The 12947-nt window shown below is 32.1% G+C and overlaps 1 protein-coding gene across 1 annotated transcript; it reads right to left on the bottom strand.

The window, feature by feature from the left end:
- Positions 1 to 10552: 10552 nt before the first annotated feature.
- Positions 10553 to 12113, bottom strand: LOC125873632 (MYB-like transcription factor EOBII). The gene is made up of 3 exons (XM_049554520.1): positions 11960 to 12113; positions 11425 to 11554; positions 10553 to 11057 (listed from the first exon to the last, which is right to left on the bottom strand). Exons 1-3 carry the CDS (start codon positions 12105 to 12107, stop codon positions 10553 to 10555), a joined length of 783 nt encoding a protein of 260 aa, XP_049410477.1. The 5' UTR covers positions 12108 to 12113.
- Between the last annotated feature and the right edge of the window lie 834 nt (positions 12114 to 12947).

Below are 12947 nucleotides of genomic sequence, written 5' to 3'. Positions count from 1 at the left end.
TTTTTTTTTAATTAAACTAAGGAATGATTAATGCAGTGATTTTTTAATAAATAATCCCCCGTTTCAAAAAAAGTGACCTAGTTTGACTTGACATGGAGTTAAAGAAAACAAAAAATGACTTTTGAATCTTGTGGTGTTAAATTAAAGTTATGTCAAATGTACAAAATTGTCCTTTAATCTTGTGGTGGCCTTAAACATGCCACGTAGAAAGCTGAAATTAAAATGTTACCAAAAAATGAAAGAGGTCATTCTTTTTTAAACAGACTAAAAAGGAAAGTAGGTCATTTTTTTTAACCGGGAGTATTAAATTTGTAATTGTAGTCACGAGGATAATGATCATCATTTCACGAGTTTCTGATTAATTATAAGTAGAACTTTCTTCTCTCAATCAAAAACTCGTGAAATGGTGATCATTATCCTAGTAAAGCACATGAAATAACAAGATTGCCTTCGTGATGAAGCAAATATGTTGAGAGAAGAGCTTAGATACTCCCTCTTATAGAATAAGAAAAACTCAAACTCAAAACACTACCCACAACCAATCAATTGCTCAATCCAAAGATCTTCAAAATGCCTAATGATATCACCATTAACATTCTTCTAAGGCTTCTTGTCAAATTGCTTTTACGATTCAAATGCGTTTGTAAATCATGGTGCTCTTTAATTGAAGATCCCTAATTCATCAAGTATCACCATGATATTTCTAAAGTGATCTGAACCATCATAAAACCATTATGACTGATGGTCTACGTGACAACATGGATGACTATTTGTGTTTCATGTTATAAATATTGTGATTTGAATATATGAAAAGTAGAACTTGTTTCTTTTTAATATAATCAATAAATAAAAATGAAAAGAAATGCAAGTTGAAATTGATATCTTAAATTTGCTTCAGTAAATCTGCACGTATCAAAAAAAAATTACCGTAACCAATCAAATTTCAGTTTACCAACTTACATAAAAATTTGTTATAGCTGTTAAAAGGCCTAGAGTCGATAGTAAAAGACACATTTAAACTTTTTCGATTTTTGGAGTTTTATATCAAAATTGTCAGGTGTGTGAATTTCTTATTTGAATTATCACCAATTTTTGTTTATTAAAACATACCTCAACAATTAATTATTGTTTAGTTTTTCTAGTTAACTTAAAGTTCAGGTATCAACCTCAAACAATTAATAGTTGAGATGTTATTTTAATAAACAATTGATGATGATTCGGATATGAAACTTAAGAAAATGAGATACTTTAAATATGGCGACCCACTTAAAAAAAGGAAAAAAATTATATATAGTACCTTAATATAATACTACTAAATTCTTGATATTGTCATGCTCCAAGCCTACATCCTAGGCGGGACTAGCACTCGAGAACCATTGCTGGCCCCAAGCAAACCCTTGGCCTGGCTTACTACTCAGCGGAAGACTTACTCATGTTAAAAATACTCTAAAAGTAAACTGAAATCTCAATAAAACAACTTAGAATGTATAAAGAAACATTCACTGGCCAAAAAGGCACTTAAGTCTCAAACATCAAAACAAAAATGGAAAGACTCAAGAACTAACATCAATTAACTATTTATGAAGCCTCTAACAACTGAGATGGACGTCGGGACAAGACCCACAACATCCTAATGAACTAAAATGATAAAGTAATGAAAAAGGGGATCCTTCGAAAGCAAGGAGACTCACCAACAACTCTGAATGCTCAACTGGATCAATGAAGCGCTGGATGGTGATCCTGGCTACATGTATCTGCATTATAAAACGATGCAAGCCAAATGGCATCAGTACATTGGATGTACGAGCATGCGAGGGGAATTCTAAAACAAGACATAAGCTTGAAAAGGGAACTAAAAGAACAAACCTGGTCTCAACTGAACTGAACTGAACTGAACTCATTTCAATATAAAGCAATAATATAAATGCAATATAAAGAAAAGCTTTTAAAACATGGATAGCAACTCTGTGTATTTAGAAATACAATAGTAACTCTGTATGTATGCAAAGATACAATATAAACTCTGGATGTATATAAAAATACAATTAACTTTGTGTATATAATGATACAAAATACTTCTGTGAGAATTTCTCTAACCGAGAACCATCACTTAAGAGCTATTGTGATGATACAACGTTTTGCCAGACGTTGCCAAGGCCGTCCTATACCTTGCCATGGGTATAGAACCTGACTACTAAGTGGATCCACTAGTCTATGCTAAAAAGCACTAAGGAATCATCTAAAAAGTATGACCCTTTTCTACCCATGGTGGCTACATAGTTTATGGGGGCCGGGAGTTGTTTGAACTCTCCTTCATATCGGTGCTCAATACTACTCTCAAAATATACTAGCTCAATATGTTTAAAAACATAACTCTGTAGTTTGAGATAATTGCTCAAAACTTAGCTCAAAGGCTCTCTTGGAAATCAAAGTTTCCTCTCTTGCTTAATTGTGAAAGCATTTACTCTTTGGGAATACATAGTCCCGATATACTCATTTTGAAGAAATGAACTTCAATCTTTACTCTTTACTCAACTCAAAACTCAAGTCTTAAAAATAAAGTTAAAACATTTGTAAAAGACCTTGGGAAAACTTTATGAACTTATCTTAACTTGATTCTTAACTTCTCTTGACTTGACTCTTAACTTTTCTTGAATTGAATTAGGGATTCAAGGATTGTGATTTGTGATAGGAAAGATCTCATGATGTTTAGGAGTGTTTTTAGTTAGTTAAACATGAGAAAAGATCAACAAATCACTGTCTGAAAGCAAGTCCGCGACGCAGAGATGCATTTAAATATTTGATCGCGAAATGAATTTTGAGGCAGAACGGTCTGTGACCGCTCCGCTCCGCGGAGAAGAATTACCCAATCCTGAAGAACATGTGCGGACCTGGTACCCAGATTCGCCCGACTTTTTCCTTCTTTATTTTCTAATCCTCAATTCGCCTAAACTCGGTTCTTTTTTTTAAATTGTCTTTAGATTCAAATACCCAACATATATACACAAGAATCTAACTCAAACAATTCAAGGAAACAACACTATAACCTTAAGAAACTCCTCAATCTCAACCCAAATTCAAGAACGAAAGCAATTCAAGAACACACATCAAGAACATTCAAACTTCCAATCTTTTTAGGACTACTCACGCTGAAATAAACATGTTTGACACGTGGGTGAATGAACCCAACGTTATGAAAGTCTCACATACCTCGTAGGATCAAATCCTTGATGAAATCCGCAATCAATTCCTCACGAAGACGACAAATCTTGACTTTCCTCTTCTCTTCTCTCTTGAGTTCTTCTCTCTAAAACCCTAGCGTGAAATCTTTGAGTGCGTAAACTGAACCAAATCTTGTTTAGACCCCAAATAAATTACTAAAAATGGATTTAATTAATTGGGTAGTGAAAAGACCATAATACCCTTCTAAAATCCGATTTTGACTTTCCTTATCTAGACATCCCGACTTCAAATGGGGATATCTCCTTCATACGAACTCGAAACTGAGAAAACTCGACGGTGTTGGAAAAATAATTCAAAGATCTTTCCTACGGAATCTAGTAGCTTACTAACTCATCCTAAGATAGGAGTTATGGTCGTTTGAAATTGACCCAAAACTCATACTTAGCTTAACTTTGTCAAACTTTCTAAATTTGATTATTTCCAAAAACGATTTCTTTCTAATTTAAAGTATTTCTAGTAGCAGGGTGTTACAAACATGTGCATTGCACGTGCCATATACGTATATGTTTGAATTATATAATATACAATTTTATAAATAACACACTAGAAAGGATTTCCTCAATTTGTACTACTCCAAAATATATTTATTTTTTCTCAAAAAATTGATCAAACATGTTTACTTTAAAAAAATAAGCACCTTTTAAAAGAAAATAATAATATTATTTTTAACCTCTTAACTAATCGGACAAACTAATTGCTATAGGAGAAAGGATGAAGAGAGTGGGGAATTTGACAAATAAACAAAAAAAATGCAACGGTTACAGTCAAAGCAGTGGTTTTCTAAGCTGGTAAAAAAAGGGGAAAGCACGTGTTAATGCAAATGAACTTTATACTTACAACCATAAACTTGTGAAATGATGACCATTATCATCGTGAAGCACATAAAATGACAAGATTGCCCTCATAGTATCGGGTGTCTAATTTAGTAATTGTAATTCGAGTTGATGTAAAATTACTTAATTAAAATTTTAATCAATTTTAAATACTATTATACAAGCTGGGATATATATGAGTGAGTTTGGTATAAAGCAAATTTCAAAAAAAAAATTGAAAAATGTTTTCCAAATTGAGAGCCTGTTTGGATTGTTTTGCTTTTGATTTATCTTTTAACATTTTACCTTAAAATCAAATGCTTATAAGCACTTTTTTAATTTATTCAAACACTCCAAAAATGCTTAAAAACACTTAAAATAAGTCAATCCAAATAGGCTTAAATGAAAATCGACTTACCTCCAAAATAAAGAAAACATTTTTCAAAACTCTTTTCCAACCTCACACCTCAACTTTCCACCTTAACTCAAGTCTCGAGTACCGATTCCCGATACTAATTCAGAATTCGACTCATGATTCTCGATTCGGGAACCAAATCCCGACCTCAATTCGAGACCCAACTCTCAGGTTACGGGTCTCAGGTCAAGATCAGAGTCAATTCCAATTTAGATGTTGGGTCTCGGATCAGGGACGGGGTCAAATCCCGGGTCAGGATTCAAGGTCGAATTTTGGACTGGGTGTTGGGATCGATTTTCGAGTCAGGTGTAGGGGTGCGGTTTTAAGTCGGGTGTCGGAGGTGGATTTCAAGTCGAGAGTCGAGGTTTGGTCCCAAGCCAAATGTTGGGTTTAGGTCCCGGGTCGGGTGTTGAAATCGGGTGCCAAGGTTGGATTTCGATTTGGAAGTCAGGTCCCGAACTAGGTGCTAGGACTGGGTCCCAGATCGGATTTTAGGATCGAGTCTCAGATCAATCATCAAGGTCGGCTATCGATGTTAGGGTCAGGATCGGTTCCAGATCAAATGTCGAGTTTTGAGTCAGGAGTAGGGGTCAGATCCTGAATAGGGTGTTGGGTTCAAATCCTGGATCGATCGTCAGGGTTATGTCCAAATTCGAACGTCGGGATCGAGTCACAGTTTTAATATCAACCCCGGGTTCCCGAGTCAAGTTTCGGGCTCAGATCCTGGATCATCATCGAGATCATGTCCAAATTCGAATGTCGAGGTTGGGTTAAAGATTGGATCCCAATTTGAATGTCAGGTCCCAAATTGAAAGTCGAGGTTAGGTCCTAAGTCAAAATTCCTGATTAGATTTCGGATCGTTCATCGAGATTGTATCCCAATTCGAGTGTTAGGATCGAGGTCGGATTCCAATTCTAAAAAAACATTTTCCTCCATACTGAACATACTCTATAATTAAATAGGAATATGTATACTATTTTGTTCAAAGTTCTTTTAATGTGACAACTCGAGTGGATTCATTACTCACTTTTGTTTAGCCTTAATTCCAAAAAATACTTTTGTTTAGCCACATAGGACACATGGGTCTACTTGTTCAATTTTATACAAGCTTAAATGTTTATTTGTGCTCACTCAAAGTCAAAGAACATAAATATCTATTAAAACCAAGTTAAAAACATGTTTATGTATTGTGTCATAGTTTTAACATGCAACTACTTTAACATCATTCCTAAAGAATTCGAAATGAATTAATTAAGGATGTCAAGTTATGATAAATTAATGAAAACAAATTGGTTTCCATTTCTGAATTGACAAGTTGATTTAAAGAAAGAAATTGAGATGTCAAACTGTTGGGTTCAGAAGGTGATTAGGGCGTCATGCGGAAGCTTACAATTTGCAAATCATAAGATTGATAAATCAGATATCAAAAACTTATACAAAAAATCAAAATATTATTATATCAAAACTAATATAAAGAAAAACATTGAAACTTTAGAGAGAATAAATCTCCCCATAAACAAGACTCTTAAACGACTACATTGTGGATGCTATTGTTGTTTTTGTTAGAAGAAACAAACATATATTTATAGAGTCCTAAAACCTTTTCTTAGTAGAAAAAGAGTCCTAAAAGGAGAGAATAAACCAAATATGAAAGAATATTGTATTTTCCTTTCAAGAAAAGTAAAAACATTTATGGTAATGTTTTGTCTTTTCTTTAAGGAAAAATAAATCTTAAATTATGGTAAAAAAATCAGGGCAAAACCCTAACACAAACTTGTAGGCATGAGTCAAAATATTTAATACTTTCTCACACTAATAATATTTGTTATTCCTTTTCTAATCCTAGATAATCTTAAAACTTAAATAGGTACTCTTTTTTCTCATTCATATTCAACTAATTAGGTTTTAACCATAGATTAATAATAAAGGGTTAAAATATATGTTGTGGAAAGAGATGAGAAATGAACTTAATATGGATATCGAAAAGGGCAAAGACTATTGACCTAATTTGACCTTTTAAAAGTTTCACATGCTTGTGGAATTCTAGGGTTTTAAATTTTAATGTCTTTCGTATTATTTGAATGTGAAGGTTTAAATTAACTGGATTGTTTCAGAGGACAGAAAAATTAAGATGTGAACTAAAAAAGTATTGCCAAAAAAGAAGTTAGGACTCGACTTGGGACCTCCCTTTGAAGTGATGTAGCTTCTAAATACCTCCATAACATGAAATTAAAGTTGTAAAACCCCAAAAAATTCTACTAATTAAAACGACCTTAATACAAATTTAAGATGCTTAAGAGAGGGGTCTAAAGTAACCTTGAAATACGTGTGGATCCAGCGAGCGTTAATAGTAGCAATAGGGATGTGTTTGGACTCAACTATATCACAAGGCATAAGTTATATAGTCAGGCGTATAACTTTCTCGTGGTAAGTTTTTTGTTGTGAAGGTGCTTGTTGGAGGTAAGGTCCATGTCCCCCTCCAATTTTATACACTTTTTGGATTAATGGACATGGTAGGGGTCAAGCCTAACCCTTCACATCAATGGTGGCTCACAAGCAATTGGTGATGGTTTTGAAAGAAAAAAAAAAGGTAAGGATTTATGGGGCATTTATGATGTTATAACATCAATAAAATGTGAATATAGGTTGATCCTTAGTCCTTAATTGAACTTAGTGTGTGATGTCATTGATTCATTTTCTACACTATTTTGAAAGAGCCATATATAGTGCCCAAATGATCACACAAATATATTTCCCATTGTCGTAATAAGAGTTTACATTTGTAATATGTGAGGATAAAAGTTGGTGATTTTCCACAATGAAGGGTCCAAATCAAGTTACTTATATTATTATCTACATTCTTTCTTTTTTATCCACTTTACATTCGGATAAAATCTTTCTATATATTATATTTGGCCATTGTGAGTATGTCAAATGTGTACAAGCACGATGGTGGATCAATTAGCAATTTGAACATCAAATCTTCAATTTTAAATAACAAAATGATTGAGGTTTTGTTCAACGTACCTTCCCTTTCGTACTGAATTAGTCGTTAATTTTATTATAAAAATTATTTATTAACACAATAACATAATTATGGTTGATCTAGCAACATAAGCCTTTTCTATTCTAGTTGAAGATCCAAACTTTTAGGTCTTTCAATATGTATTTGCTTATTTGTATGTTCCGTGTCTTATCTCATTGATATATCATGTTCGGTGAATAGTACGTATTTTAGTCCGTATTAAGTTAATTGTTGAAACTTTTTTCATAGTTCACAATAAGTGAATTATTCAAAGTCTAAGAAAGTTATTGAGATTTTTTTTTTTATATTTACCCTTCATTTAATGAAATTTTTAATTTTTCTATGAGACTTGTCTGGGAATAATCAAAAGGATGATAGTAAAAAATAAACTTTAAATTATGTCCTTCAATATTTTTCATAAGGGATGTGTCCTACCTTAATAATTCACTTAATATGAACCAGGGAGAATAACACTCTTTAATCTTTACATTTAATGTGGCTATCTTAAGAAAACACTAATTACCACTCTTGGTAAGTATACTCTTGAAATGAGTGATTGACTAGTGTCTTAGCTTGTTGACTATTTTACTAGTTAAGTTTCTTTTATTTTTCTTTATTTTCAATTGAGATGATTTATAATCACATGATTAGTTATGATTTTTATTTGAAATCACAAAAAATAAAAATGAAGAAAATAATTAAAATTTGTGCCAACTTGATCAAATCTTCACATAATTTTTCTTTTTTTACAAAAAGAAAAGAAAAGAAAAACGAAACCAACATGTAGATTTCACATCAAAAAGACCAAAGGACTTTACAAAAAAATAATAATGATTTTTTGTCCAAATATTTGTATAAATTGAGACAAAGATAATATAAGTTGAGCAGCCCCATGTGACAAATATGATTTCATATTACAACTTGGCAAGGAAATATCCTTTTCTTGTTGAAGTTTTATAGGCATGACGATAACAAATGATGTTTCTTTGCCTACGCTTAATTTGCTCAAGTGACAAGTCGGTGAACGAAAATATTTTATTAATAAATTTAAAAGATTCTGGAATCTCACCGTTCTTTCTATATATTGAGAATAACTAGCAATATTAATATTTATAATAATAAGAAATCAAATAAAATTAGGATTAAAAAATTTATTTCAATATAAATTAGGACAAATAAATTATAATTAGACATTAATTAAATATTAAATAACAATTACTAAACAACCTAAGATTACTGTTTCAATTTTGAATTATTTTTCAAAGACTTGATAATAGGAATAGCTGCTCTCCTTAATCATTTTAATTGTTTCTTTTGTGGTCAAAACATCCAGCACGAGCTACTTCTGAACATTCTTTTCTTCTTTTTCATTTCATACTCAACTTACTAGGTTAATTTTGACCATAAATATCATCATCCAATAATGTGATTCATGTTTTTTTTAAAAAAAATCTCTCACTTTGTAAAGCATTATATTCAACCATTTCCTCTAAAGTGGGTGATGGAAATGACATGATATTCTTTTTTCTTAATTACAAGTATGTAAATATATAATATATATTCAACCTTATGAGAAAAAAAAAACTATTGCTCCATAATAGGAAGTGCTTTATTCTTTAGCCTACCCGTGGATTAATTAGTGTGTTGTTTATATCGGAAAAGGTACTATCGGGCAGAATTAGGTGGGGTTCGTGGGTTCGGTCGAACCCACTAAGTTTTCTGTAGATCCTATATTTATATAAGAAAATTAAATAATATATATACATGCATATTAACTTGTGAACCCCAAGGAAGGGGCGGTAGAAATGTTTTTCACACTAGTGGTGTGGGTTCAAACTGTCTTAAAATTTAGGACCCCAAATTTCTAATCTTGGCTCCGCCTCTGAGTACAATTAAATTTGTATGTGATGTTTAAAGGACACGTGGATTGAATCGATTAAGGTAACAAAAAATGGGTACCTAAACAATCTTGCATAAGGAAACTTAATCAGTGTTTCACAATATTCTCCCTTAATCAGTGTTTTCTCTCCATCATGTATTTGGAAATTTGAGTAGGTTTTTTGCCCTTTTTAGTATTGTATTAGAATTGATCGCGAAACAATCATTGTTAATCATTTAATTGAAATTGGAGATGGAGCCAAGAATTCGGTGATGAAGCGTGTGCAAATTTTCTTTTTTGTTGGGTTAAGAGTGTGCAAAATTAAACATACACTCATAATTAGGGTTGTTTATGGCTATGGTTAAAAACCAAATCGAACCGCAATCCGAACCAAATCGATGAAAAAAATCCGATATTTGGTTTGGTTTTGATTTTACTAAGAAACAACCGCAAAATAATCAAACCGAACCGAGAAATTAGATATATATTATTCATAAATAAAATATAAATATTTTGTTAAATTTTAATTAACTTGAGTCTTTAACTTTACCATTTTCTCAAGTCCAACACTTCAATTTTAGCTCAACTATTACAACTCTAAGTCCAAGTCCATTACTTTAGTCTATATCTACCTTACCTTACATAAGATAGTTGCACTTTTCTTAATTGAATCACTTTGTTCGTGTAATAATAACTCTTGTATTGCTTAATTGTTTAATTGAACTCACATTAGATTTCCTGTAAATTGTTCATGTAGTAGGCGTCCATGTCTATCGAGATACATATGTCCTCAAAAAATTTATTACTTTCAAACCCAAAAAAAAACAGAAAAACTGAACCAAACCGACAATAACCAAACCGACGGTTATTTTTTTTGTTTGGTTTGGTTTTAGAAATTTAAAAATCGACTTAGATTGGTTTGGTTTTGGTTAACTAATCAATAATCGATCCAAACCGAACCATGAACACCCCTAGTCATAATAGCTAATAACATTAAACCTATGTATACCACATATTTCCCAGCGAAGGGTGTGCATCGAAGGTTGAATCTTATTGCAAGTATATACATAGTGCATATATAGTTATAGATTTATGGTACATAAACTTAACACACAATAGTGGACATGAAAAGGCATACATAAAATTGTAGCTGAATCTTCTCAAGTAGATTCAGCTTCTAGGTGTTTAGATTGTCCGCCGCCATATATAGGTCCAACCAGAAATCGACATTAGATGAATGAACACTCACATCCACGAAATCTTTTATGTGCAAATCAACACTTGATGATGACGATGTACTACTCTCTGGATTACTCTCCAATATAACTATGTTTTCGTCATCAACTTGATTGACAATTGAAGTAACATCATTGTCTTGATTCGATGTTTCCAAGAAATCCAAGATTTCATAATTTTCATCAAATGTGGTGTAGCTAGAGGAGGAGGAGGAATTGGTAAAATCAAGTGATTGATCATTAGGACCTTCAATATTTGGACAAGTAGTTATCAAAGGCTTCTTCTGAGTACTCATCTCTATTTGTTTAGCTTTATTCACCTTTTTGGACCTTGATTTAGGTTTCACTTCAACTTTTGTCCCAAGGTGCTTCTTTAAATGTGTGTGGTAGAAATTCTTGATTTCGTTATCTGTTCTACCGGGTAGTTCTTTAGCTATAGCTGACCACCTTCAACAAAACATAACATCAATTTTGTCAGATAATTCTATGTAGTAGTTTACCTTGAGTTGTCATGAATGATCATATGGGGATGGAGGGAATTAACCGGAGGGGTGGATTCATAATTTTGAATTTGTGAGTTCCAAATTCTAGAACTGTCATTTTAATTACTGGATTCTCAATAAATTATTTAAAGTGAATTTCTAAATATAAATATAGACAGACTTTTGGCTAAAGCTGATCATGAATTCATAGCTAATAAGCATGTATAATAAACTGAAAATGTTAGATTTGATGACTTCATATAATCTAATAACATACACTTTTATTTACTTAATCACACCTTCGATGAAAAATTAAGGTAGTTAATTGTCACCTGTTACCAAGTGATTGATACATTCTGATGACTGTTTGAGTTTCTTCAAGACTAAATGGTCCTCTCTTTAGATCAGGCCTCAAATAGTTGGTCCATCTCAGTCTGCAACTCTTTCCTGTTCTAGATAGCCCTACACCACCCATGCCATAACAACAAATTTAAACACACATATATATGAGAGCCTAAGAAGTAGTCTCTATATCAGTGACGGAGCTAGAATTTTCATTAATAGGTTCAAAATCTGAAGAACTGAACACCCTAATTAACTAGCCAAAAGGGGTTCAACATCTACTATACGTACATAAGAAAATAAATTTAGTCATGTATAAATAGTATAAGTTTCGATTGAAGGGGGATTTAAATGAACGCCCTAACTACAAGCTGGTTCCGCCCCTGTCCATATGTATATTACATGCTGAAACCCTAAAAGTAATAACAAAGCAACAAAAAAAAGCAAGGATGAATAAGACTTAATGTTTTTGAAGATAAATTTTCAAAATTTGATCCAAAATTATGATCGGGGTACTTGTTGTACCTGCAAATTTGGGCATCTGGCTCCAGTTCCAAATACGATATTTCGCAATATAATCAATCAATTTTTTGTCTTCTTGAGGAGACCAAGCACCCTTCTTTACACAATCCATGTTTTTGCCATGTTGAAGCTGGAACACTACTTCTCCCATAACTATATAGTATATGTTTTCACCAATTAAGAGTCTCAGCTATACTTCACAAAGTTTGAATATTGTTTATATATAGGAAAGAGGAGGGTTTCAGCTTGTGGAATAATAGTTCAAAATTTTCATTATTTCCAAGAAAGTTCATTTCCCTCACCCTCAAGCCTCACTACTTCCTAATTTGTCCCTTTGTTGTTCTATCTTACTTACTCCCTCCCTCCTTCCCAATTTTGGTAATACAGTTGGAATTTCGAGAGTCAATTAAGAATTTTTTTTATCAAAATTTTCTTATTATATGTTTTTTAAATATCTTAAGTTATTAATTATTGTAATTTATATCATATGTTTGCCTAGTTTTTAAGTACTCCCTTTGTTCATTTTTACTTGTCACTATTTGACTTGGCACATTCGTTAAGAAAACAATTATTTATATAGGTATTTTACCGCACTAATCCTTATTAAATGATGTTTAGTTTTAGGTCTTGAAAAATGATTTGGAGTATAAGTATTTAATGTTGAGGATAAAATATGAAAAAGAAAAGTTGTCTTTTCTTTATATGTAAAAAGTGACAAGTAAAAATAAAAATCTATTTCAGGAATAAATGACAAATAAAGCGGACAGAGGGAGCATATAAATTTTTATTTCAAAAAACTTAAGGTTTCTATATTTGAATTAATAAAGTTTAAAAGTTTGAATCTCGAAATTCTGATGGGGCCACATAAAGTAGGACATATGGAGTACTATTCCAAAATGACACAATTACTTTTCTAATTTTTGTTATACATTTTTATAATTTTTTTAAATTTGTTCCGAAAAGAATGTATTTCCCTTTTCAATAGTTAGAA

The sequence above is a fragment of the Solanum stenotomum genome, chromosome 8 (genome assembly GCF_019186545.1).
Source record: "Solanum stenotomum isolate F172 chromosome 8, ASM1918654v1, whole genome shotgun sequence".
Lineage (NCBI taxonomy): Eukaryota > Viridiplantae > Streptophyta > Magnoliopsida > Solanales > Solanaceae > Solanum > Solanum stenotomum.
Note: the sequence above shows the minus strand (reverse complement) of the source record. Positions and strands in the feature narration are given on the sequence as shown.

Bases quoted from the DNA above. Each gene is read 5' to 3' on its own strand.
- LOC125873632 (XM_049554520.1), bottom strand. From the start codon at position 12,107: ATGGGAGAAGTAGTGTTCCAGCTTCAACATGGCAAAAACATGGATTGT. The intron at 11,555-11,959 runs GTACAACAAGTA...TGGGTGGTGTAG, and splicing joins CCAGATGCCCAAATTTGCAG to GGCTATCTAGAACAGGAAAG. The intron at 11,058-11,424 runs GTGACAATTAAC...GTTTTGTTGAAG, and splicing joins TATCAATCACTTGGTAACAG to GTGGTCAGCTATAGCTAAAG.